Below are 26,132 nucleotides of genomic sequence, written 5' to 3' on the forward strand. Positions count from 1 at the left end.
CTTTTTGTTGGATATCTTTCCTGATGGTTTTTCCTATGAGCATTGCTTTCTCCTACATCTCCTCCTCATGATCGCAAGAAAACTGATAACAATCCTCTGGCTCAAACCAGAAACGCCCACAGCTGCCCAGTGGCTTCTGAAAACTAGACATGTCTATATGATGGAACGGATAACAGCTCAACTACAATTAAAAGTGCCAACCTTTGAGAAAAAATGGAGACTAATTATAAAATATCTTGAAAGGACACTCAAGCCTTAACCTTGTTACATCTGTGCTTAGGTATGTAGGTATTGATATGTATGTATGTATATGTATATGTATATGTGTATATATGTTTTTCCTTTTAAAGTTTTTGAATTACCCTCACCATTATATACTGCAGATTTGGTCTCAGGTCATGTTGTTGATGTGAATTGCCTTGTTATTTTTGGCAATAAAAGTTCAAAAAAATAAATAAATAAATAAATGGCCGGGCCAGCGGTGCACATCGCAAATTAGCTTGCATAGACACATTAGTTGTGCCGCTTCTTAATGACGGTATGTTAGCTAATAACCCCGACTACCAGATTCAACTTGTAATTGGCTAAAAATAACTTAGCCTACTGGTGAGAGGGACGTTGCTAGCTGGCAGTTTTTTCAAGCGATGTTGAAATTTCCACATTCCGACACTTCAAATGCTTCAGCAGCTGTCCGCTCAGCGCAGCAACTGTTAATATAGAGCGTTATTAAATTTATTGCTAATGCAATTATATGACACATTGACTTCTGAGGAAATTTTAGATGGCGCTCGTCATCAAAAAGGTTGCCGACCCCTGGTCTATGCTCTCGTGTCAGCCGCTTCAGTAGATTACTCGTGCTAGCAGCAGCGGCCGATAGTTTTTACATGTTGCTGTAATGTTCTTGTCTGCTTGTTTCAGAAAAGTGAAGAGACGGGAATATGTCCACTTCATAAAACAGCCACTCGCTTCAGCCGAGTCCGACAGCTTCCGCTTTAGAATACGACTATGCAGCAAACTGGGCGAAATGACGTGCAGCTGCACTACAGCGATGTTAAAGCGGCAGAGTTTACTTCTACGTTTAGAAGATAAATTAATGAAATTAAATAATGATATTCAGCGAGTTTAATTATTTTACAATGTAATGCAAGTACATTGTAAGTAACTGTAATTAAAATACCTAAAAATGAACAGTAATTAGTTACTCTACTTTTTCAGTGGAAAAGTAATTTAATTACAGTAACGCGTTACACCCAACACTGATGACCGAGTCACACTTTTAAACTCCAGCACCACTGTTTGATATTTAACAAAAGTGTCAAATACAAAGGCGCCGTTCTGGGGGGCTTTTTATATTTGACACTGTTTTGCTTCTTGCTCTTGGTTTTTTTGCATTTTACCTTTTTAGGCCATGTTTTATAGCACGCAGGTGTTTGGAACACCTCTTTGTGAAAGACAAGAAACAGTTCGGTGACAGCCAGCTCCTGTTTCCTTAATTATACCCCCAACCCTCGGTTTGCTCCCCCACTTCACTGAAGTCCAATAATCCAATCAGAACGCTCTGATTCATCACAGGTTTGCTTTGCTGCAGTGATTGCTTCATGTAACTGTTCTGTATTAAAGCCTGTCAGTGTTTGATTATGTAATAATCCAGATGTGCCTTTTGCTGTTATTTTAAGGACAGTGAAGCAAACAACAACCAAACAGAAGAACAAGTGGAAACTTTGACTTTTATTAAAACTGACTTCCAAATCTCATTTTTACTCTTTCCACGTGCACAAGTAAAATCCACAGCAGGCCTGTCTGTGTAATATGGACTGTGGCCTCTAGAGGGCACCCAAATATGACTCAGCAGGCTGGGTGATATTTGGGTGATCCACCAAAGTCAGCCTGCAACAGCGGAAGTATCATATGTGTTCACGTGTCTGTGGCCATCGAAACAACGTCCTCCTGTCCTTCTACAGAAATATAGGGAAAACATTCAGTACAGAAATTTACAGTAATGTCAGTGAGTCATTAACATGAAATAAAAGTAGTTACATGGGAGCTGTACCTCGTGTTTATCAGGGTGTTACATGGATTTTAAGAATCACACGCTACATGTCAGACACTGTCACAACTGTAAGAAGAAAAGTTATGTGATGGTTTCTGGTGAATCTGGATAAGGTGGCTGCAGATGCTACAGTGTGCACCGAGCGGTAAGAAGGTACAACACACTGAGCCCGCGTTGTTCCTACGTCACCATGATCATGCAAGGGATCAATCACATTGTTATGATGTCATACCTTTGCAATGTGGGGGGCGGGACCTTTGTTTATATCAAACACTCTTCAGGAACCAATGGGAAGTGTTTTCTTTATAACATACCTAATATTATCAATCTAGGTTTGCTGTCAGGCAAATTTAAGCAAGTCGTGTTGGTTTACTAGTGATGCTAATGCTAATAAAAGCTGCAATGTTGCTCCTGGACTAAGGCTGTCATGGTGATGATCCCAACACTGAACCCACAGACGTGATCACACTGGAGGGTTCCAGTACCTGTGTCTGGCAGCTTAAACGTGTTGGGTTAGGGCCCGAGCCACTGAGGGAGGGGCAGTCATGCCCCGAGCACCCCGACTGGGTGACAGCAGGCTGCTGTTACTGGGAGGCGGAGGGGGGAGGAAAGAGAGGGCCAGGGCCTACAACATCACATGATCAAAAACATCAGCATCCCAGTTCCTTCATCGGGATGCTGCAGGGCGCAGGTGTATCTGGACTGGGAGAAGACCATCCTGTCCTCCTACAGGAAGGTCCCTGACACACCTGCACACCTTCTTCACCGTGGGTTCGGAGTGTGGATGAGACTCCTCTCTCAGACTGTGCCAGCTGAACTAGGCCGTGGCTCGGCTTCATTAGACCACTGTGGGAGATGCTGATGGAGGCTGAAGAGAGAATATCAGCAGCATAACCTCAGACCTGCTGGTAACCATCACTGAGCTTCACTCTTTTTCACCTTTATTCTATTCTTCTGATCATGTTACGACGATGATGATGATGATGGTACTGATGTGGGTATGTGTGTTAAAAACAAACTTGTCCCGGGTGGAGACAGGGCTCTCCGGGCGGAAGGCCCACTGCGTTTGAACGGAGTCACGTGACTGTGGCACCGGTTGAAACCGACGGAAAGCCGCAGGAGGCTCGAGCTGCAGACCTGCGCGGAGGAACGGATCAAACATCCAGCACAGAGTCCGGCTCCCCGCCTGCACACCCCCCGGTATGTCCGCTGCTGTCTGCGTGCTGAAGACCCGCTGCTTCCTCCGGCAGCTCCTCCCCGGCCTGCCCGCCGCCATGCACCGAAGCTACAGCCTGGATGTCTCCGCTCCGCTCCTCCGGACCCAGGGCTACGTGGATGGCCGCTGGATCTCCGCTGCCTCGGTGTTCCCCGTCCTAGACCCGGCTACCGGACAGGAGATAGCCCGGGTGTCGGACTGCGGCCCCGCGGAGGCCAAGCAGGCGGTGGACGCTGCGTACAAAGCGTTTCACTCCTGGAAGCAGTACACGGCCAAGGTAGGCTGCGCTCTCACAGAACTCCACTTTAAAAACCGACTATTTAAAATTAATGTCGCATTTCCGCCCTGAAAATTAAACGAAACAACCCAACGCTGGCATCTTCCCGACTGACTGAAGCCAGACATTTATTCGGATATCATAAAATTCACCGGATACTACGATATGTGCAGGTTTCACTGTTTAAATTGGACTCTCTGCCCTCCGTACTCAACTCAAAGCCTGGAACTCTTAAGCAAATGATTGATATTGAATGACGGAGTTTACCTCAATCATTTTATACACACACGTCAGACTTTAATACGGCTAACACAGAAACCACCTGATTTAGGGATTTTCACACAAATCCCAAACTTTGTTTTATGGCCTTCTCCGCCCTCCGTACTCCACTAAAAAACTATAAATTTACCTTAAATTATAAATATTGACTCAGTGTGGTGTCAAACAGCTTTCGTAAACATTAAATGTTTGGAAATGTTTATTCGGTTAACTCATAATTCACAGAAATCAGTTTTTACACTAAACCCAAACTTTAACAAGTGTCTTCCTGCTGCTGCGCCACTCGGAGCGGATGTGCACAAACCAGATCCAAGTGATCAAAGGTGAAGAATGACTCGCAGACAGGAGACAGACATGTGAGCCGAGAGGAGCAGCGGCCCTTAAACAGTCACAAAACACAAAGGCTGCAGTAAGGAGACGCAGAGTTTCCCCGCTAACAGCACACACTACAATTACGACATATTTGAACGGAGTTTGGTGGACAGCAGGTGTTTAATGCCGTTATCTGCTGTGAGGTTCTTGTTCTTAGAGACGTTAGCAGTGAGTGTGTGGATGCCGCTGAGCTGGGTTAAATGTTTAAACGCTCGCAGCCTCACAGGCTAATGTTTCCCTCAGTGCAGACACAAAGTCCGGCTGTTAAAGGTCAGCAGGGTGACTGAGCTCCACCTTCATACAGTCACCAACACAGGAGGTGACCCGCTGAAGGATGAACCAACGAGCAGGGACGGAAATCTACAGGAGCAAACTCAGGACTGGATGTGTCCTCACTCTGGTCCTTCACTTTAAACTTTTTCAGAGTATTTTCTCTGATAAAGTTTATATATTGTTTTGTAAATGAGAGAATAGTTTGTGTGTTGTTGATGAAACTAAAGTTCTCTCTTCGAGTCTCCATCAATGTGAATGAAGCATGTTGGTGGGGGGACAGGTGTGAACGGTTAGATGTGATGATGAAGGCGTGCAGGTGACCCGTGCTGTGCTCTGATTGGTCGTCCTGCAGGAGAGGAGCGTCCTGCTAAGGAAATGGTTCGAGCTGCTGACGCTGCACAAAGATGAGCTCGCCCAGCTGATCACGTTTGAATGTGTGAGTATGAAACATGAACTCACCTGTAGGACACCTGAACATGCAGTACATGTCAGCAACGAGTGAGTACTTGTACTGTAGTACTTTTCAAATAAATACTACTTTAAAATGTTTGTTTTACGAAATAAGAAAACCTCAAGAAGTTTTTGTAAAAGTGTTTATTGTAACAAACACTCATCTTCATCCTGCTGCGTGCGTCTCTGCGTCTGCGTCTCTGGGTCTGCTTGTGTCTCTGCGTCTGCGTGTGTCTCTGCGTCTGCGTCTCTGCGTGTGTGTCTCTGCGTCTGCGTGTGTCTCTGCGTGCGTGTCTCTGCGTCTGCGTCTCTGCGTGCGTGTCTCTGGGTCTGCGTGTGTCTCTGCGTCTGCGTGCGTGTCTCTGCGTGCGCGTCTCTGGGTCTGCGTGCGTGTCTCTGCGTCTGCGTGTCTCTGCGTCTCTGCGTGTGTGTCTCTGGGTCTGCGTGCGTGTCTCTGCGTGCGTGTCTCTGCGTCTGCGTGCGTGTCTCTGCGTCTGCGTGTCTCTGCGTCTGCGTGCGTGTCTCTGCGTCTGCGTGTCTCTGCGTCTCTGCGTGTGTGTCTCTGCGTCTGCGTGCGTGTCTCTGCGTGCGTGTCTCTGCGTCTGCGTGCGTGTCTCTGCGTCTGCGTGTCTCTGCGTCTCTGCGTGTGTGTCTCTGGGTCTGCGTCTCTGGGTCTGCGTGTGTCTCTGCGTGTGTGTCTCTGCGTCTGCGTGTGTCTCTGCGTCTGCGTCTCTGCGTGTGTGTCTCTGCGTCTGCGTGTGTCTCTGCGTGCGTGTCTCTGCGTCTGCGTGCTTGTGCTGCAGGGTAAACCGATGCGCGAGTCTCTCGGGGAGATCTCGTACTCCGCCTCCTTCCTCGAGTGGTTTTCTGAGGAGGCGCGGCGAGTTTACGGTGACATCGTGCCGTCTCCAGCCAAAGACAGAAAGGTCCTCCTCCTAAAGCAGCCGGTGGGCGTGGCCTCCATCATCACACCGGTGAGCAGCTCGTTAATGAATCGATATCGCGTTATCCAAGCTAGAATTGATTTTAATCGATAAATCGATAATCAAAACCCACCCCTAATGAATACATCACATGACGTCCTGCAAAGAATTTAATGGTGCTTTTGGTCGTTTCCAGTGGAACTTCCCCAGCGCCATGATCACCAGGAAGGTCGGCGCTGCACTGGCTGCCGGCTGCACGGTGGTGGTTAAACCAGCTGAGGACACGCCGCTGTCGGCTCTCGCTTTGGCAGAGGTGAGTACGTCAAACATCTGGATAAAGGTCGGCACTTTGTTTCCTCGTGGGACACACATTGTTGAGTCACTTCCTGTGTTTTGGTGTGTTTTTTTTGTTTTTTTTTCCCCCTCAGCTGGCAGAGCAGGCGGGGATCCCGGCAGGGGTGTTTAATGTGGTTCCGTGCTCCAGAGAGTCGACGCCCTCGGTCGGGCAGGTCCTCTGCACCGACCCTCTGGTGGCTAAAATCTCCTTCACTGGATCCACGGCGACCGGGAAGGTCAGAGCGCAGCGCCGCCTGCTGGCTGCGGGTAAGATCCACATAAAAAGCAGAAACTGTTCTTTAAATAAAACTTCGGTTTCAGGTGTTGCTGAAAATGGCCGCTGACACTGTGAAGAAGGTATCTATGGAACTGGGTGGCCACGCCCCCTTCATTGTGTTTGACAGCGCAGACCTTGACAAAGCGGTGGGCGGAGCCATGGCATCCAAGTTCAGGAACTCGGGCCAGGTGAGGGTATCTCCTGCTGCAGGTGAACGCCACCATTGTGCACGCTAACGCTTCTTCTTCCTGCAGACGTGCGTGTGCTCGAACCGGTTTCTGGTCCAGAGCGCCGTCTACGATCGCTTCGTGGAAAAGTTGGGGCAAGCGATGGATGCCGAGCTGCGTCTGGGTCACGGCTCGGAGCCCGACACCACGCAGGGGCCGCTCATCAACGCCCGCGCCGCAGAGAAGGTAAACACCGTTTCCACGTTACTGCCGACGATAAATGACTGAAGTTTATTTAAAGACCGCACCAGCACGCCGCTGAACGCCGTCTCTGCCCCCCAGGTGCTACATCAGATTTCGGACGCCGTGTCCCGCGGAGCGAAGGTGGTAAAAGGCGGGAAGCGCCTCGACGGCTCCTTCATGGAGCCGACTCTGCTGGCCGACGTCACCGCCAACATGCTGTGCACGAAGGAGGAAACCTTTGGGCCGCTCGTGCCCGTCATCAGGCGAGTCCAGACAGATGATCGAGACGGGCTTAATCCCGGCTAGACGCAGATTCTTGTTTATTGTGAAGCCGTCTGAGCTCACCTGTGTCTGATCTGCAGGTTTAACACGGAGGAGGAGGCTCTGGCTGTTGCTAACGCGACCAGCGTCGGGCTGGCAGGTGAGTCCACCTGCGTGCATGCAGCCGATTGGTTCCTACACTGCAGATCGCGGGCTGTTCATGCATCGTCACAAACGTGTCGGTTTCTGAGAGCAGGACTCAGAACTGTAAATTAGCCTCATTATGTTTTTTTTCTCGCCCCGTGTGGACAAATGAGGAAATGTGACAGGAAATCAATTTCACCGTGAATATTTGCGGTTAGTTTAGCGACGTCTCATCTGGATTCCAGCTTGGCCGACTTTAACTTTAACGTCTGACCCTGTAGAAGAAAGGTTCACGTGGCGGTGCCTCATAGCTCTAACCTCCTCCTTTGTTCTCAGGTTACTTTTACTCACAGGATGTGAGTCAGATCTGGCGGGTGGCGGAGGCGCTGGAGGTGGGGATGGTCGGCGTCAATGAGGGGCTGCTGTCCACGGCAGAGGCCGCGTTTGGCGGGGTGAAGGAATCCGGTTTGGGCCGCGAGGGCTCCAAGTACGGCATCGACGAGTACCTGGAAGTGAAGTACGTGTGCTTTGGAGGCCTCAAACCATGAGGAGGAAGAGGAGGCGGTACAAAAGCTGTGACTCAGTGGAGGTGGTCGGACTCTTTTATTAACACGTGATAACTCTTTCAATAAAGTTTGAATTCATGCAGGATCAAAAACGTCCAACCCAGGACTTTGTAAATCACATTTTGAATCAGCTGTCGCTCCTCGCTTCTATGCTCACACAATCGGCATCAGCGCAAAGCTTTTCTGATTGGCTGCTTATGCTTGTCATATTACACGATGGTCCCGCCCACCAAACTAAACACGAAACAAAGTTACGTGAAAAGCACAAAAGTTCACCATTACAAAGTATTTCAGCCTCGCCGTCAGAGCGCCGGCCTCCCTGCAGCACACGAACCAGAAACGGGTTGGTCAGTCGCTCGCCACACGGGTGTTTAAACCTATCTGAACCCGTCTCTCAGACTGGTTGAACTACCTAAACTTACACCAGTAGGAGGCGCTACTCAGTCCGTTTATCTGCCCTGTCTGCTGTGATTGGCTGGTTTTGCTATCAGTGTTAAGGGATTGTAACCTGAAGGGGAGGGGCTAACAAACCGCCACATTGGACCATTGAAAATTAATGAATAAATGTGATGAAACTTGTTTTTAAAAATTATTTTCTGCTTCACCCGTGGCGCAGCGAGTGTCCATAAAGCTCCTGAATCAGAATACTTGATTCATTCCTAAAGAAATGATGTACGTGATGAGCGACGCGCCTGATTCTTTGGAAACGAAGCCGACAGAGCGACAGCCGGGCGCCGCATGGAGCCATGAGAACATGAATGGGTGCAAACCTGTCGACTCGTGTGAAACGTTCTCGTAACATTTTAATGAAATCTGTAGCAGTTTAATAACTGGATGTTTGTCTCTGTAACTTTAGCTGATGGGGTCAAAGTTCATGTGTACATTTTGTATGTGGGACTACATTAAAGACGAGTCTGTGTTACTTCGAGCTGTGTGGGTGTTTTTATGTCGGAGGTGTCGGCTCACGTCCTTCGTCACAGTTTCACATTAAAAACTGTCTGATTCACACGCTGCTCCTCGTTAGCCAACAAACGCTGATGAAGTTTAACCTGGCGGACGGCGTCTGTGACCCGGGCTCAAGTTTTCTTTCCCATCGCCGTCGTCAGCTGACTCTGCCGTGTTTCCTGGTGAGCGCTCTGTTAGCTAACGAGCTCACAGCTGTGAATCTGGCGGTGGTGTGATGCGATGCCTGATGTGTCCCGCCCTCTTGCTCTTCCTCTTATCTGTCCGAGCAGACACGCGTCCGTCCTCCAGGTCTCGAGTTCCTCGCGTCCTTTGAAATGGGACATGTTAGCATTCTCTGGAATTCTGGGTAATGTGGTCTCTCATACACGTCCCAGAATGCACCATTCTGCGTCTGCGAGAGGTCGGCCGTCCCCTCATCCGAAGGCGTCGCCGTTGCGGGCGGCCATGGCGCTGATGCGGTTCCTGCTGCGGACCGGCCGGTCGCGGCTGAAGATGGTGTCCTGGTCGCTGTCCAGCTCCGACTCAGACATCATGAGGCTGGAGTTGTGCTCCGTGCTGCGGTGCTTGATACCTGCACAGGGGAAAGGTCAGCGGGGGTCACCGGTTTAAGTCTCAATTATTGAATAAAGATGGAGGACGACCTCCCGCCGCTCCGGGGAAACGTCTGCTCTAAAGAACAGCGGACATTCCCAGGAACGTGGGAACAGTCAGGCGCTTTAAAAGAAGGAGGCGGCTTCGTTTTGGTTCATGAAGACGACTCTCCTCTTACCTGAGGTCCCGAGGGTCGCTGAGCTGAACTCAGTCACATGATCCAAGGTGGGAATTCTTTAGGAGAACGCATGGGTCACCTGGGTAAGGACCACACCCTGGTCACGTGACAGCTGCAGAGCGAATCAGCGACCCCGCAGGACCGCCTCCAAGGTGACGACTGAGTCGCAATCAGGTTTGAGAACCGAAGATGAAACGACTTCATGAACCAAGAAGAACGCCGCCGCAGGCCGACCTGGACAGCCTCCGCAGGCGGACTGTAGCAATGTGACTCACTGAATTTGGGGCGGAGCTCCACCCTCTCCTGCTCGTCCATGTTGTCCAAGATGGTGTATTTGGTTTTCTTCCTCGCTTTGGTCTGTCGTCTCCTGAAAGCAGCAGAGACCAGTTCACACACAGAAACACACCTGGGATCAGTCTATCACCTGCAGCGGCGTCCTCACCTCTTACAGCAGCAGATGAACGTCCAGCCGAGCGACAGGATGAGGACGACGAGCACGAAGCTGGTCAGGATGACGTACAGGACCCTCCACTCTGTCAGAGGAGCACAGCCAACAGGGTCAGTGGCTCGTGTGGAACTTCACCTGAATGTTTGCTGTGCTGTGTGACGCGTACAGGTGCATTTACAGGTGTGCGCACAGGCTTCACTGCTCGTTTGGAGGCCAGCTTTAATTCAACTCAATTTTAGTTTGAATAAAAAGAGCTCTCTCCCTCAGTGCACTCAGAGACCAGTTTACCATCAAATCTCTGTCTTCTGCATTATTCTCTGCTGCTCTGCTGCTGTGCTCGGTCTGTCGGCCTCTGACAGCAAAGCCTCATCTCTGCTGTTCAAACTGAAGACATTTAGACTTCAATGATTGCTCAGCTGTGTCTGTAATCAAACCTCTGTGGCTCTGCTTCACTTCAGCAGCATCAGGTTCACGTGTTGATTCGTGGTTTGCTTCAGTTTTTGATCGACTGCAGAATATTTTGAAGGTTCTCTGCTATAAAAAGCCAGAACAGGAAAAGCTGCTTCATGTTTTATCCTCAGTGACTTTGACACAAAGACGTCTGCTGTGATGCTCAGACCTCTGATGAAGGCTCACAGTGTCAGCTTTGGTTTATAGATATGAAACATGGATATGTGCTGATAAACGATCAGAGTTTTCACACTGAGTCTGAAATGGCTTCTAACCTCAGTGAGATTTAGTTTCTCTTCTAAGTAAATTAGTTATTTAATTAATTTACTTTTTCTTTTATTTGGCTTTTATTTATATCTTATGTAATTTTATTATATAGTTCCAATGTACAGCACTTTGTGTCAGCTGTGGTTGTTTTAAAGTGTTTTATAAATAAAGGTGATGATGATGATGAATGAGTGACGACACTAACTCAGGGTGTGGCGCACAGTTACCGGGCAGAACAGTCATGTTTAACATCAGAATCACTTTCACAGCGGAACAAAGAAATTCGCTGCAGTTACATTAATAATATGCGCATCCGCTGCAAAGCTGCAGCTGCGTGTGTAAGTCGACGGCCGCAATAAAGAAGTGTCGTGAAAAGTGCGAACACCTGGGCGGGTCTGTCACGCCCCAGTCCTGGGTTTCAGCACCGCTGTAAACAATGCACGATAGACCCGCCCACGTGAAGACTACAAATCAGACTTTACCGCAGTTGCTCTCTCCGTCGCCAAGGTAACGACGAATCAGGTTCTCGGTCCAGAAGGGGTCGCAGGCACACTGCTTGGTGATTGGATCGCACTGACCACGCCCCGAACAGCTGAGCAGACACACTGAGGGAAAAACGAGCGTGTTAAACCCAGACAAACGCCCTGCCCCTCTCTGAGTGCACAGGTGTTACAGGTGAGCCGTGCCCCGGCTGGACTCACAGACGGTGTCCACCCTCAGGACTCTGAACAGCAGGTAGTCGCTCTTCTCGAAGAGCAGCTGGCTGCGCAGCACGCCGACCAATCGGGAGGCGGAGAGGGGCCCCGAGGCGCCGCGCACGGAGAACCGCAACACAGTGCTGCAAGCAGAGAAAACATCACAGGTTATGGCGAGCCGGCACGTGGAGTGGCAAGTCCGCGGCGCGTGCGGGTACCTGATGTGGGAGTGTCCCTGCAGCGCTCGCACGTGGAGGTCGCTGTCGAGGACGTGGATCAGAGCGGCGAGCTGTCGGACCACCGTGTCTCTCTGAGCCACGCTCACCTGAGACACCGACACCAGCATCTCCAGCTCCACCTGCTCGCCGCCGCCGGGCTCTGCGGACACGTGGGACAACACGCCTGCGTCGGCACAAACCCGGGTAAAACAAAACGGGACGAACGGCGAGCTTTCAGCCTCACCTGGTCGCACCTCCACGGTGGCCGTGGCGGAGCCGGAGCGCCCCTGCGCGTTGGTCACCTTCAGCTGGAACAGGTAGGTGCCTTCGACCAGGTTGGCGAGGTAGAGCGAGGGCTGAGTATCCGAGCCGTACAGGACGTCCTGGAACCAGCAAAGGTCAAAGGTCACACACACACAGTGTTTCCCCCAGTGCGAGGTCGATCAGCCGTCACTGATTTAAACTAAAGTTTAATCACTGCAGTTAGATTAAGATGTTTTTCCCGCGGGTCACCTGCGCTCGTTAATAAAGTTTGATTTGAAGCGTCACACTCATTCTTACGTAAACCGCCACAGCGCCGGTCGGAACTCACCCCAGCAGCAGGACTCTGGCTGTCTCGGGTCCACAGGAAGTGGACCGTGGTCTGATCGGCGTTGGTGACCGAGCCTCTGAGGACCAGAGAGTTGTTGGGCAGAGTGAGTGAGTGGCTACCGCTGGCGTGGGCGACCGGAAGAAAACTACTGGCTGCAGGAGGAAGCAGACGACCTTAGATTAACGCGTTTGTGATTTAAACGAGTCTGACAGGAAGAGCTCCGCCTTCCCTGAATAACACCGAGTTGCTCACCTTCTGGGACTTTGACGGTCAGCGAGGCGCTGTCTGTCGCCCCCTCCTGGTCAGAGACGGTCAGTCTGAAGGTGTAGCGCCCCGCCCGAACCCCTGAGGCTGTGGCGACGGGCTGATCTGCGTCGTCCAGCCTCAGCCCGGAAGGCCCGCTGGAAAACACGAAACCCGACCGAACAAATTTGATCTTTCAGTCACAGAAACATGAAAAAAGCCTCCAGACTTACCTGACCGCCTCCCAGCGGTAGCTGACGATGCCGCTGTCGTCACTGCTGCCGCTGCCGTTGAGCAGCAAGCTGCTCACCGGGAGAGACAGGCTCCTGTCGGGGCCCACGACGGCCACTGGACCGCGGTTTGACCCTCCAACCTGTGACACCGACGCTGAAGCTGGAAAAGTGAGAGGAGGTTTAAAGAGACGGTGTGAAATCGGTGTGAAGCCACAGAAGCATTAAACCCGTTGAGTTTACCTGCTGACTCAGTCGCTGCCGTCGTAGGGTTAAAGCTGGCTGCTGACAAGGTTGAGGTAGTAAGGTCAGAGGTCACAGTCAGGTGGGTGGTGGAAGGTGGAGTTCCGGCTGCAGACTGAAGCACCTTCACAGCGTCTGTGCGAGAAACTGAAGGTTAAATTCTTCCTTTCATTTACCTGCTTTCTCACCTGGTCTCTCTGAGGTCACCTGTTTGTCTTTAAACTGAACTTTGACCTTCACACTGTCTCAGGTGAACACCACCCACTTATTAAAATGAGTCACCTCCAACCACCACATCCACAAAGTTTCTCCTGAGCAGTAACTACACTCCTACATCTCAGAAGCCCTGCGACAGTCTGTGGTTTAACGTGAACTATCTACAGTGACCAGCAGGGGGCGACTCCTCTGGCTCACATGAACTCAATAAAATGTTTTTCCTTAAAAATTACTAAATAAAAATATCAAAAAAAAGATCAAATGTTGAACAAAATTTTTTTAGTCATAAACTCACCTGACGTGGGTCTGCTGGTAGGTTCAGGAGCAGCTGGAATGGCGGGTTTCACTGTGGTCGCTTCTACGGGGTTTCCAAGAGACACCAGCAGGGGTGGAGCTGCATGTGGAGGACAAGTTACTGCTCCACCGGTCAGAGGGACAGGACCTCTGACGCTCCTCAGACACGTTTGCTAAAGTTTATCTTTAAAACAATGAACTGGAGTGAACCTGCGACCTGACAGAGGTGTGACCTGACCTGACCTGACCTGACCTGACGGAGGTGCTTACCTGGGTTTGCTGTGGTGCTGCTGGGGGTGTGGGCTGGAGCTAAGCTGGTCTCGGGTCTCAGGGGTGGAGAGGTGGAGCTGCTCTCCGTCTGTAGGGAGAACAATGACAGGCTGCATACTGGTCTCCATGGAGACAGTTATCACATGAGCTCACGCTCTGAACTCACCGATTCCTGTGGTGTCACCTCCGTCGGTCTCTTGGCCCCACCCTCCTCTCCCCGGCTCACGTTCAGGGCCGCGCTGCTCTTTGTCGGCCTCCTCTCTGGACCATCCTCAGCTTCTGATTGATTGAAGCTGGCCCCCCCTTTCAAAGGCGGCTGATTGGTCTCTTGTTCTGGGCTGGCTCCGCCCCTCTCCTCCTGGCTGTCCTCTGAGTACTCGACATCCAGCATCCCGGGGTCTGGGAAGCCTCGATGTGGTGTGTCGAACAGGGAGAGATCTTTCAGGGCCTCCAAGTCGCCGGGCGCCTCAGACGAGCGTGAGAGGGGCCTCCAGCGCCCGCCGTACGGCTCCCCCCTCACCAGGGACTGAAGCACCAGCGTCTGCGGGGATGGACGTCGCAGGAAGGCGAGGAACGAGTCAGCGCCAGGCGTCTGCCGGGGCTGGCAGTTCTCCCTCTGCTGGCAGCTCAGCACGTAGCAGCGGCCCTCGAACAGCCACGCCAGGTCGTAGCCGGGCAGGTCGCAGCACGCTGCCACACACTGCGGCAGGGACGACACGCCAGGCACCCGCAGAATACCGCTGCTCTCGACCACGGGAGACACCACGGCCTCGGAGAAGGTCGCCCCCTGCCAGCACTGAGATGCCACTGCAGCTGCAAGAGAAACAGGTTTAATAAGATGCATGCGAAGAGAGACAGCTTTACATTTTTCCTGATGAACTGCGGGCGTCCGCTCGCTGCAGACACACCTGCAGCCTGCAGACACACCTGCAGCCTGCAGACACACCTGCAGCCTGCAGACACACCTGCAGCCTGCAGACACACCTGCAGCCTGCAGACACACCTGCAGCCTGCAGACGTCTGAGCTTTATACTGCAAGGGGCAGTATAAAGGCAGCTCAGCTTCACTGCACTGCATACCCTACCATAAATGATGCTCCGCCCTCACAGATTAAGATGAAGTCAGCTTTTTACAAGTCTGATCGTCTGAGGGGAAACACCACGGAGCCTGCTGTCCTTCTCTTTGTGTCTTTGCTGCACACTTATAATTGATCCTTTAGTTTTCTCCCATCACCAGAATAAGATTACAGGCTGGCAAGTTCAAAATTTTAGTTTAAATACATGAATTAAAGTGTGTTAAACACAGTGCTGGGGAGTAACGGAATACATGTGCCGTCGTTATGCATTTAAAATACAAATATGAGTAACTGTATTCTGTTACAGTTACCGTTTAAAAAGGTGGTATTCAGAATACAGTTACTTTGTTGAAATAAATGGATTACACGGCGGTATCTTCCTGTTTCATATGTTAGGCTATGCTCTCTCTATTTTTAGTTTCCACGCCGGTGGAAACCCAAACCAAACACGCATTAAGAGGCTCTAATGTCTGTGTCACAATCTAACGGCCCATGTCACCTCTACATGCGGCCGCATAATGACGGGAAGAAATATTTTTTAAAATGATTGTTCAAAAAAATGATTTAATATGAAGGCAATAGGCAGAGTGTTACAGGCATGGCCCTAAAGCATGTAGCCTCATGGGCAGTGTAGTCCGTGCTGCAGGGAGAATGGACTGCCATACACGTTATGTGTCTGTGAGCGAGGGAGGGAGAGAAAGGAAAAGTACGAGCTGTCACCGAGCAGAAACGGGAGCTGGAAGCATGTAAATATAATAATAACCACTGCAGCCAAGAAGAGTGCCTGACGAGCCCAGTTGTAAGTAAGCTATTAAGACTCGACTGTACGCTGTGTTCGTGTTTTCCTCTGAAACAATAAGTTCTGTTGGAGCAGCCTTTCAACGCCTCTCTCTGTCTCTGCTAGCAAAGTTGACCCAGACAACAAAGTAAAGCTAGTTTTCAGCTACGAGCCCGACACGAACCCGACGTATTAGCCAGAGGTCCCTTTACTACGGTTCGGAGCCGCGGACCTGTTTTATATACGCGCGGAATAGATCGCTGCAAAAAGTGCAGCCTTACCTAATGTCCACCTACTGTTACTCATTTATATTAAGATTTAAACATCTGGTTGGTATTGGTATGGAGAGTAACCTTCAGTAATAGTAATAAATCACACAGCAATAGTACATTCATGTAGTTGTAAAAGGCATGATAATATATTAAGTAATCCAAAGTATTCAGAATACGTTACTGTCATTGAGTAACGTCACGGAATACGTTACAAAATACCTTTTGGGGCATGTAATCTGTAATCTGTAGTGGGATACATTTTAAAAGTAACCTTCCCAACACTGGTTAAACAGTCCTGGGTATGACACGTTTTAATCCATGCTGACATTTTTAACACGTCCACATTTGCAGGTTTCTAAATGGTTTTACCTTCCACCGCGTGGATCAGTAGCAGAAGCATGTTGTCCCACATGGTTGGTCCTTCAGCCTGAAACGATCGATCACAGCGGGTTAAAAATCATCGCTGCTCCTCACACACCTTAAAACGAACCGTCAGCAGTGACGTAGTCCTCCCTGCACGGTTTCAGCACCGTCACGGTGGACAGCGCCACCTGGAGCCCCGCCCAGCAGCACGAAGACGCCACGCTGTCACTGAAAACAAACGCAGCTTCGGCCCGTGAGGCCAAAAAACCTGATTTGATTTAAAAAAAATCTCCCCATGAAGCAAACACAGGCTTGTTTATCAGGAGCTAAAAGCACAAAAATCACATCCCGGGCACCGCTCTGGCTGTTCCACGCTCCTCAGGGTACCATTCAGAAAATTACTAGTTTATGTTTCATTATTTATAAGTAAATATTGATAAAAGATGAAGCTTTATTCATGAAAATTGAAGCACCCAGATTAGTCATTCTTTAATTCGGCATAGGTTTAGGCCAGTAAACCCGAAACCTTGCGCTAAAAAATCAAACTCTGTGAGGCAGTTTGAGGGAAACCTGATAAACAGGACGAGGCAGGAAAAAAGCACCACCACTTATAAACGAGCCGAATCGCTGCACGTAGTGAAAGAAAACTGAATTCACGTTAGTCATCTGATTTATTTGTATCTACTGAATAAAAATCTATAATTTTGCGGATTTTTAAATGTAGTTCTGCACGATGAAGGCTAACAGCGCAGATTACGATGAGAATCCAACACCTGCCGTCAAATGTCGCTGTTTTTAACATTTTACCGCTCCGAGACAAAAGCAGACGTCACAGTGTTCGCCCGTTTACCGATTACACCGTCCTCGCGCCGTTTGCGGGTTTTTATTATGGAACCCGCAAACGGCGCGCGGGTTATTATTAACCTGGATGTAACGCACCTCACTCCTGCCGGCGCTCCAGGCCTCCCAGCAGGCCTCTCGGCTCCTCAGTGCTCCTCCCGGCCGGACCCCGTCAGCCCCGCGGGCCTCATACTGGACTCAGCGGTGGGGGTTCAAACACAAAGATTTACCTGCTCACACTGTCATGCTGAGAAAGCACGAGCGCCGTCGAGTTCGAGAAAATCACAAGCATACACATCCGGTCACACCTTTCAAAATAAACCCTACAAATGCTAGCGTTTGAAATGAAACCGTTATATCAGCACCATGTCAGGGGAAATGAACAGAGAGCGAGCGTACACTGGAGGCTTTTTAATGGATATCTGCTTCATGTAACGCAATTTAAACACATTTATCTTTGTTTGAAAAGTTTTGTCCTTTACTGGAAATTTCGAAACCCAACTATGCTTTTATTTTGTAGGGTACAGTTCCGTTGCGGATTAAATGAACTGCATTAATTTGCTCTTTGCCCTCCATTGTGTGCCTTTATTTTCTCTCTCGTGTGTTATTTATTCCTGCACAGTTGGCGTGGAGCAAAATGACAATAAAAATAAAATAAATTCTATTCTGTTCTACTCTTAAATTGTATTAAGGCTTAAAGTTCTCATTTGGGGCGTGGCCTGTTTGACTGACAGGCAGCGGCTCCACCTGCTAGCTTCACCTGAATTGGACGTCTGAGCTTTTGACTATTTTTAATAACGTCATGTGACCATGCTGTGAGGTTACGGAAGCTCCAGTTCAAAGAGAGATTCGCTAAAATGCTAACGTGGAAGTTTCACAACGGTCGAAGTCCAGCCCGCGTCCAGCTGTGAAATATCAAACATAAATCCATAAATTTAATGTATTTGCAAACTCTGCTCACTTTTATTTGTTTTCTTAAAAAAACATTTACAACTGAAATCACGAGCATTTATAAATTACAACAGCAAACACAATATCAGTTTAAATACGCCCGCCTGAGCCGGCTCTAACCACAGGCGGTCAGCTGGCTGGTTAAAGACTCATCATGTCAAACGAGTTTAACCACAGTTTGAAGTTCACGCCTGGCTCCGGGGCGCTCGGCTGCAGCAGGTACAATTTCACTGATGAAGCAGTTGTCAGCGTGAGCGTGCTTTAGTCTCATAACACGTTACAGTGCGCCCCCGTAAACCAGAAACTCACATTTATTCAGCCATCTGCCCCTCCGCGTGCTTCTGCAAGCTGTCCAATCAGAGGAAAGGTGGCATCTTAAGAGACAGTAGCCAAAGCAGAGGGTGATTGAGGGGCTGAGCCCTGACACAGGAGGATTATTTTGAACTGTGAATCATGCAAAGCCGCTCCATGACACTAAAAATATGAAGCTGGAAATAACAGAAGGTCCCACATGACCTCCACCAGGTTTCAACAGAGGGCGAGAAGTCGCCGGTTTGATTCCTGCTGCTGCTGAGACGCCCTAGAGCAAACTGTTAGCTTTGTGGGTCAGCTGACAGACCAGACATGAATGTGCATCAGGTCACAAACTGAGCATGCTCCATTGCACCGCTGAGCATCTGGTTCAGGACAATCACACACAACCCAACAAAAACATCAGCCGTGCAGCGATCATGGCCTCAAAAGGAAATGTGAAGTTTTTTGGTTTTTAATATTTAAAAAACCAAACAAAAGATCTGCAGAGGCTCCACCCACTGCTTATCTGAACAACCAATGAGCTCTCAGATCAGGTCAGGTGTCTTACTCAGAACGCTGTGGCCACAGTGATGCGACACTCCTGACTCCTGCTGCTCAAAATAAGCAGGGGTGCTATTTTTGACAGAAACCACACCAAGCTACTCAGAGCAGACAAGGAGAACAGGAAGTCAGAAACAAGCCACATTTCAAGATAAAAGACCCCATGCAGGCTAAATGCTCCTGGTACAACTTGAAGACCATCAGAGACGTGACGGAGCGATTCAGGATTCTAATCATCTGGATCTGCGGATTCCTCGGTCAGGCCTGACCTGTCTAGGGTAGCTGCTGGTGCTCGCGGGGCAGACAGGAAGGAGAAGGCGACGCCTTCAAGGGGAACTTGTCTGTAAATTGGATCGTTTATTAACTCTGACCTCGCTCGTCCCAAACCAGACGCTCTGAGCTGAAACCAGCGAAGCTTTCGAGCATTAAATCCCTCCTCTTTCCTCTTCAGCCTTAATGCTGAGTCGCTGAGCTCCATCAAAAAGCTCTGCTCTGCATTCTGCCGCTGAAACACAACCTGTTTATTACACCCTCTGCTTTATTAGAGCCATAAATATCTACACTTTGTTATAATACAGATTTCACATCACACAGCACTTCCCGAATGAGTGCGTCGGGCCTCCAGGTGAGTCTCCAGGTCCAAACAGAGATGATGAGGGGAACTTCCTGTACTGCCATCTGGATTCTAACAGGAAATAGTTCAAGCTTCATCGTGGAGGTCAGGCAGCGGGCGGTGGATGAGTGTGGGAGGTTATTCTACTCTTTATGATCGGTGATCTTTGTCGCTGGTCGGGTTTTACAGGTGACCGCTGTTGTACTTAGTTTGCTAACTCGCTCTCCGAGACTTTCGCTCCGCCTCCGTGGAAGCTCGTGTCAGGTCACCTGCTTCAGTCGCACTTCTCTGGGTCGGCTTCGCTGATGTGCACCAGCACCACAAAGCTACAGAGGGAATCCAGCGGTGACTGGAGGATCTGAGAGGTTTGGGGTTTTTTGCCATTTCCTGTGTCCTCACTTTGGCCTCTGTGGTCACATGGAAAGACTCAAACTGCAGCTTCATTGTGACGGGATGACCATCTTCTGGAAGACTCCCAGCACCATGAGTCGTGCAAAAACACTAATAAAAAACGTCCTTCTCGACCACGCTTTAAAAACAAACCGTGAGGCTCGCCCGTGACCATGCAGTGCATCTTTAAATCAGGCAGCCCAGCCCGAGCTTCTAACGAGCCCTCGCCTTCGACGCTGCACCAATCACGGCTCAGAATGCTGCTGAGAGAAGTGCGTTCCTTTTGTCTCCTGCTGCCGGATCTACTTTCAGGATCGTTGATGGAGCCGTAGAGCGTCTGGATTCACACCGATGAGGCAAAAGAAGGACAGGACAGGAAGGAGCGCGACACTCCGACCTCCACCTGGAGGCAGCAGAGAGGTGAAGAACACGAGCAGGTGAAGGCAGCGGGGATCCGAAGGCTCGCCGTTTTCCCTTCACAGGGATGAACGAGCGGGAAGTCACCAGGACCCGTTTCAGCATTCGAGAGGCGGGTGGAAGCTGCGTCTGCAGTCGATGGCCTTCGGGCTGGGAGGCTGTGCTCGCTTCTTCCGCAGCTCCTCCCGACCCAGAGTACCGCTGAGTCGAGAGTACGCCGCCTTGTACTTCTTATCGAACGCCGCTGTACGAGAGAGAGAGAGAGAGAGAGAGAGAGAGGAGGAGTTACCATCGAACAGCTGGCCTCAGAGATGACGAAGGTTAAAATCTGCAAGTCTGTGATTGAACTACAGACCACACCTATGTAAAGGACCAGCCCTCAAAGTCGTGTGCTTCCTCTGATTTAACACTGTTTAACCAGTTACTCTGTTCTACTGGGAGCAGTCTCCACACATCAGCATGAACATGTCTGCTGACGGTGCCTCGAGGAACTCCTAAGAATCGGCCTCAGTCGTGCTGCAGAGCGACACGACAGGAGGATGGACCTGAGCAGGAGCGATCTTCAAGCCCTGCAGGGCCTCACGGTTTGGCTCTTACTCCCTGATATCCTGTCTTTACCTTCCACAGGACACGTGTAACACATGTGTCCCATAGTCAACTGTCTTCCAGGGGCCAGAGCAGGCGACATTGAAGGAAATTTAAAACTGCTGGCTAAGGGTAAACGTAAATACAGTAAGATCATAATTCACGTCGGCAGTAATGACACCCGGTTACGCCAATCGGAGGTCACTAAAATCAATATTGAATCGGTGTGTAACTTTGCCAAAACAATGTCGGACTCTGTAGTTTTCTCTGGTCCCCTCCCCAATCAGACCAGGAGTGACATGTTTAGCCGCATGTTCTCCTTAAATTGCTGGCTGTCTGAGTGGTGTCCCAGAAACGATGTGGGCTTCATAGATAATTGGCAAACCTTCTGGAGGAAACCTGGTCTTGTTAGGAGAGACGGCATCCATCCCACTTTGGATGGAGCAGCTCTCATTTCTAGAAATATGGACCAATTTATTAAACCCCCCAAAATCTGACTATCCAGAGTTGGGACCAGGAAGCAGAGTTGCAGTCTTACACGCCTCTCTGCAGCTTCTCTCCTCCTGCTACCCCCCCAAAAACCCATCTCCATTGAGACTGTGTCAGCTCCCAAACAGACAAAAAACAAACCAAAAACCACCAACAAACAACTTAAACATAAAAAAATCACAAAGAAAGAACAATACAGAATCCACATCTGAACCAAAGAGTAAAACAGTGAAATGTGGATTATTAAATATTAGGTCTCTCTCCTCCAAGTCTCTGTTAGTACATGACTTAATAATTGATCAATCGATTTACTCTGCCTTACAGAAACCTGGTTGCAGCAGGATGATTATGTTAGTTTAAATGAATCAACACCCCCGAATCATTCTAACTACCAGAAACCTGGAAGCACAGGCCGAGGGGGCGGTGTGGCAGCAATTTTTCACACCAGTCTATTAATTAACCAAAGACCCAGACAGACTTTTAATTCATTTGAAAGCCTGATGCTTAGCCTTGTCCACCCCAGCTGTAAAACTCACAAACCAGTCTTACTTGTTATTATCTATCGTCCACCTGGGCCTTACACAGAGTTTCTCTCTGATTTCTCAGACTTTTTATCTGATTTAGTGCTCAGCTCAGATAAAATAATTATTGTGGGTGATTTTAACATCCATGTAGATGCTAAAAATGACAGCCTCAACATGGCATTTAATCTGTTATTAGACTCAATTGGCTTCTCTCAAAATGTAAAAGAACCCACCCACCACTTTAATCACACTCTAGATCTTGTTTTAACATATGGCATAGAAACTGAACATTTAACAGTGTTTCCTGAAAACCCTCTGCTGTCTGATCATTTCCTGATAACATTTACATTTACAATAATTGATTACACAGCAGTGGAGAGTAGACTTTATCACAGTAGATGTCTTTCTGAAAGTGCTGTAACTAAGTTTAAGAATATAATCCACCCACTGTTATCATCTTCAATGCCCTGTACCAACATAGAGCAGGGCAGCTATCTGAGCGCTACTCCAACAGAGGTCGATCATCTGGTTAATAATTTTACCTCCTCACTACGTACGACTCTGGATACTGTAGCTCCTGTGAAAACTAAGGCCTCAAATCAGAAGTCCCTGACTCCGTGGTATAATTCTCAAACACGTAGCCTAAAGCAGATAACTCGTAAGCTGGAGAGGAAATGGCGTGTCACATATTTAGAGGATCATCATTTAGCCTGGAGAAATAGTTTGTTGCTTTATAAGAAAGCCCTCCACAAAGCCAGAACATCTTACTATTCGTCACTGATTGAAGAAAATAAGAACAACCCCAGGTTTCTCTTCAGCACTGTAGCCAGGCTGACAAACAGTCAGAGCTCTGTTGAGCCAACCATCCCTTTAACGTTAACTAGTAATGACTTCATGAACTTCTTCACAAATAAAATTTTAACCATTAGAGAAAAAATGACCAATAATCATCCCACAGATGTAATATTATCTACAGCTACTTTCAGTACCATTGATATTCATTTAGACTCTTTTTCTCCAATCGATCTTTCTGAGTTAACTTCAATAATTACTTCCTCCAAACCATCAACGTGTCTTTTAGACCCCATTCCTACAAAACTGCTCAAAGAAGTCCTGCCATTAATTAATGCTTCAATCTTAAATATGATCAACCTATCTCTAATAATCGGCTATGTACCAGGAATGTCTTAAAGACATAAAGACCTGGATGGCCGCTAACTTTCTGCTTCTTAATTCAGATCAAACTGAGGTTATTGTACTCTTGTTGGGTTTTTCTCTGTATCTACTGTACAATATAAAGCGCCTTGAGGCGACTGTTGTTGTGATTTGGCGCTGTATAAATAAAACTGAATTAAATTGATTGTGTGGAGATCATCTGAAACCAGGCTACACCTCCTGATGACGTGTTAGGAGATTAAATGGTGGACTCCAAGAGGTAGCACCATCAATTTAGTGATGGATGGGTGGATGGAACATTAGATGTATGGATGGATGACAGGATGGGTGGATGCATGGGTGGATGGATGCATGTATTGGTGGATGGATGAATGGATTGGGTGGATGGACGGGCGGACAGCCTCGACCTTTGACCTCCAAAATCTAAACATTTCTTCCTTTGGTCCATGTCTGTAATTTATTTACAGGTGTCAGCTTCACAGGAAACGCCCACAAACACGAATGCAGAACATACTAATAATAATAATGCTAGCTGCTAGCCTGTGGTGTGTTCTTATGGAGCGTCTTACCGACGTGATCTTTGCCCATAGCTGCCAGCGTGAGGAAGAGGAACTCTCTGTACAGACTCCTGTCAGACACAGAAAACACAAAATTAACAACATATCTCACCGCATCAAAGTAAAACCTCAGCTGAACGTTTATCAGGTCGTCTCGCTGCTGCCTGCCTCCGTTTCACAAACATCTGCGCCTGCCGGCTCACCTCTGGATCCTGGGGGTTCCCGGCTGTTTGGCCAGCGTGTCCAGGAAGAGCGTGACGGCCTTGTGCACCTCGTTCATGCCCACCCACCGTAGCACCTCCTCCAGGAAGGACAGGGTGAACGGGTGGTTGTGCCTCCGCCAGCTGTAGCTTCTCATCAGGACGCCACCTGTTGGAAGGAAAGAAGGATGACGGCTTAAATGCTTAAATGTTAAAAAGTCAACAACTCAACAATAAACATGTGTTCATCTCACTGTGGATCCTCCAGAGGACGTAGAGGGGGGGCCACTGGTCTGTGTCGGGGGTCAGGGTGTCCCACAGGAGTCTCACTCTCACTGCCGAGTTCTCCGACTGGGAAACACAAACGACAAGAGTCAGCCAGGATTCGCTGTGCTGTTGGAGCCTTTTTAATGACATAATCTAACCGATAACATGGCTGCTGTGAGGTCACCGCGGCATGAGCTCAGGTTTTATTGGGATGTTACTGATTAGCAGGTGTCTTTGTGAAGCTCCTGTACAGTCTGTCGATGCAGACAAAAAAGCCACCCAGGTGGCGGACATGATGGAGGCTTCAAATTCAACATGGAACCCCAGCCGGCACATTCCCACAGCACCGAGCCGACCCCACATTCACCAAAGTCGACCTCGTTTCTTTCCCATTTTGCCCTTTTTGTTTTTCTCTCCTCTTGGACACGCCCACCTGGCTGCCATAACTTCACCTAACTGCGTGTTACCTGTGTGAACTGGCTGACCAGCGGTGAGGCTCGGACCAGCTGCAGCAGGTTGTTGGGCAGGCCGAGGCGCTGGAAGTACCACACCAGGTTCCAGAAGATGATGGAGTGGTTGTCCAGGAACTGAGGCTGGGCCAGGACCGCCTCGCCTTCGTTCTCCAGCAGACTCTCCAGCTCCTTCCTCAGAACCAGAGGGCTCAGGTAGGCCACGGTCACCTGGGGAACTCCGCCCACTGACGAACCCTGATGGAGGAGGTGGAGTCTGTGAGTGAGATGTCCGGTGAGGACGATGTGTGAGAGAAACGGCTTTGCGGAGCGTTACCGTGGTGGTCCTGCTGGTCTCGGAGTAGCTGCTGGTCTCGGAGCTGGAGTCCTCGCTCAGCCCGTTACACTGGGGTCGCAGGGACGCCTCGTGACCACTGGGGGGTCTCACGGCACTCTCCACCTCGTCCTCCAGGTTCCAGTTGCAGCGGTCCGCACTGACAAGGCAAAGAAAAGTCAGCTCTGGAAAAGAAACACCTGTCACATACGGCATAAACGATCTATGTTTCTGGAGTTTGACCACCAGCAGATAACGTCTGTCCTGCAGGAACACCTCCGGTTACGTTAGGCCACAGCAACACGCTAAACCTGCCCAACTGGGCTTGTACCTGCTGACGGGTCCAAGGTCACAGATCTCGGCGTTCAGGAAGGGAACAAAGGAGGAGCCGCAGAACGGACAGGAGGAGTTCAGGTTGGAGTCGTCCGATGTCCAGCCCGCCATGATCTCCTCGTCGTAAACCAGCGAGTTGCAGCTACGACAAAGCGAGCAGCTGGACATCAACACCTGGACACACGGGGGGGAGGGGCTCAGGTTAACCAACAGGACCAGTGCAGTTGCTGCAGCGTTCCTAAAAACACTCCATTTACCTCTATTCCCACCCCCTCCTGATTGGCGTCCCAGGACCGGCGTAGAGGATACGCGGGACTCGGCACATCCATCAAGTCGAGGTCGCTTCCTACAGACAGCGAGCTCTGAGAAGACAGGAAGTAGATTAGTGACAGAGAGACTCTGTTAACACCTGCGAGGAGCAAAAACAAGGCACACACTTTAATATTGGAATGCATGCAGACGATGCTCACGAACCAACACCCGACACAGCTAACAGCTGTAGGGTCACATTACACACCTCAGAACAAGCATCTGACACTAAAAAGTATTTTCTCCATAAAGAGTCGGAGCGCACGTTCAAACGTGACGACGACGCCGTTACCTCTGATGTGGCGTTGACCAGCTTCTCCTTTGCTTTCAGGAGACTTTCGGCCACTTGACCTTTCCTAGACGGCCTCTGGTCCGACACTCTTCGTCCAATCACTCCTCCTCCTCCTCCCGCTCCTCCCCCTCCTCCCGGGCGCCGGTCGCCCACGCTGGCGGCTCGTCGCACGGACACTCGGTGTTTGGTCGGCGTGAGGAGTTGCTGCAGTTTGCCCGCCAGTCCTCGGCTCGGGGAGGAGACGTTGTTGTAGTTCTCATCTACAGCTTTGCTCCTGCCGGCCGAGCCCTGCGCGTCCGCAGGTCTGAGGATCAAACACGCACACGGG

At 49.6% G+C, this 26,132-nt stretch overlaps 3 protein-coding genes across 6 annotated transcripts in view; 1 reads left to right on the top strand and 2 right to left on the bottom strand.

Moving 5' to 3' along the window:
- The first annotated feature begins 1,765 nt into the window (after nucleotides 1-1,765).
- aldh5a1 (aldehyde dehydrogenase 5 family, member A1 (succinate-semialdehyde dehydrogenase)) lies at nucleotides 1,766-8,756 on the top strand. Of its 3 annotated transcripts, XM_063485163.1 has the most exons (10): nucleotides 2,386-3,543; nucleotides 4,820-4,903; nucleotides 5,721-5,891; nucleotides 6,037-6,153; nucleotides 6,269-6,412; nucleotides 6,498-6,641; nucleotides 6,708-6,866; nucleotides 6,963-7,126; nucleotides 7,226-7,284; nucleotides 7,605-8,756. In XM_063485163.1, exons 1-10 carry the CDS (start codon nucleotides 3,253-3,255, stop codon nucleotides 7,814-7,816), a joined length of 1,545 nt encoding a protein of 514 aa, XP_063341233.1. In that variant the 5' UTR covers nucleotides 2,386-3,252; the 3' UTR covers nucleotides 7,817-8,756. The 3 variants fall into 3 exon arrangements, with proteins under 3 accessions (XP_063341235.1, XP_063341233.1, XP_063341232.1); XM_063485165.1 differs by lacking the exon at nucleotides 5,721-5,891 and having other exon boundaries at nucleotides 1,766-3,543; XM_063485162.1 differs by lacking the exons at nucleotides 2,386-3,543; nucleotides 4,820-4,903 and having other exon boundaries at nucleotides 4,910-5,891.
- Nucleotides 7,853-17,357, bottom strand: kiaa0319 (KIAA0319 ortholog). Its single transcript, XM_063485161.1, has 16 exons — nucleotides 17,163-17,357; nucleotides 16,230-16,287; nucleotides 13,902-14,548; nucleotides 13,736-13,823; nucleotides 13,467-13,565; nucleotides 12,956-13,090; nucleotides 12,716-12,875; nucleotides 12,492-12,640; nucleotides 12,240-12,391; nucleotides 11,892-12,030; nucleotides 11,648-11,807; nucleotides 11,436-11,572; nucleotides 11,217-11,339; nucleotides 10,012-10,102; nucleotides 9,845-9,936; nucleotides 7,853-9,371 (listed from the first exon to the last, which is right to left on the bottom strand). Exons 2-16 carry the CDS (start codon nucleotides 16,270-16,272, stop codon nucleotides 9,214-9,216), a joined length of 2,373 nt encoding a protein of 790 aa, XP_063341231.1. The 5' UTR covers nucleotides 16,273-16,287; nucleotides 17,163-17,357; the 3' UTR covers nucleotides 7,853-9,213.
- A 657-nt stretch (nucleotides 17,358-18,014) lies between these two features.
- The window catches only part of LOC134635693 (DENN domain-containing protein 4B-like), a 29,120-nt gene continuing 21,002 nt past the window's right edge, over nucleotides 18,015-26,132 (bottom strand). For both annotated transcript variants that reach the window (XM_063485160.1, XM_063485159.1), the window contains 9 exons: nucleotides 25,805-26,108; nucleotides 25,461-25,565; nucleotides 25,202-25,377; nucleotides 24,874-25,030; nucleotides 24,555-24,794; nucleotides 24,075-24,171; nucleotides 23,824-23,989; nucleotides 23,633-23,691; nucleotides 18,015-20,533 (listed from right to left, as the gene is read on the bottom strand). In XM_063485160.1, the coding sequence (XP_063341230.1) occupies nucleotides 20,388-20,533; nucleotides 23,633-23,691; nucleotides 23,824-23,989; nucleotides 24,075-24,171; nucleotides 24,555-24,794; nucleotides 24,874-25,030; nucleotides 25,202-25,377; nucleotides 25,461-25,565; nucleotides 25,805-26,108 (1,450 nt within the window). In that variant the 3' untranslated portion in view covers nucleotides 18,015-20,387. The remainder of the gene's footprint in view (nucleotides 20,534-23,632; nucleotides 23,692-23,823; nucleotides 23,990-24,074; nucleotides 24,172-24,554; nucleotides 24,795-24,873; nucleotides 25,031-25,201; nucleotides 25,378-25,460; nucleotides 25,566-25,804; nucleotides 26,109-26,132) is intronic.

The sequence above is a fragment of the Pelmatolapia mariae genome, linkage group LG10_11, assembly GCF_036321145.2.
Source record: "Pelmatolapia mariae isolate MD_Pm_ZW linkage group LG10_11, Pm_UMD_F_2, whole genome shotgun sequence".
NCBI lineage: Eukaryota > Metazoa > Chordata > Actinopteri > Cichliformes > Cichlidae > Pelmatolapia > Pelmatolapia mariae.

Coding starts and splice junctions, on each gene's coding strand:
- kiaa0319 (XM_063485161.1), bottom strand. CDS start 16,272: ATGTGGGACAACATGCTTCTGCTACTGATCCACGCGGTGGAAG. Junction 12,876..12,955: donor GGCAGCGACTGAGTCAGCAG/GTAAACTCAACG, acceptor TCACTTTTCCAG/CTTCAGCGTCGGTGTCACAG. Junction 12,641..12,715: donor TACCGCTGGGAGGCGGTCAG/GTAAGTCTGGAG, acceptor CGTGTTTTCCAG/CGGGCCTTCCGGGCTGAGGC.
- aldh5a1 (XM_063485162.1), top strand. CDS start 4,917: ATGAACTCACCTGTAGGACACCTGAACATGCAGTACATGTCAGCAACG. Junction 6,413..6,497: donor GATCCACGGCGACCGGGAAG/GTCAGAGCGCAG, acceptor CTTCGGTTTCAG/GTGTTGCTGAAAATGGCCGC. Junction 6,867..6,962: donor ACGCCCGCGCCGCAGAGAAG/GTAAACACCGTT, acceptor TCTGCCCCCCAG/GTGCTACATCAGATTTCGGA.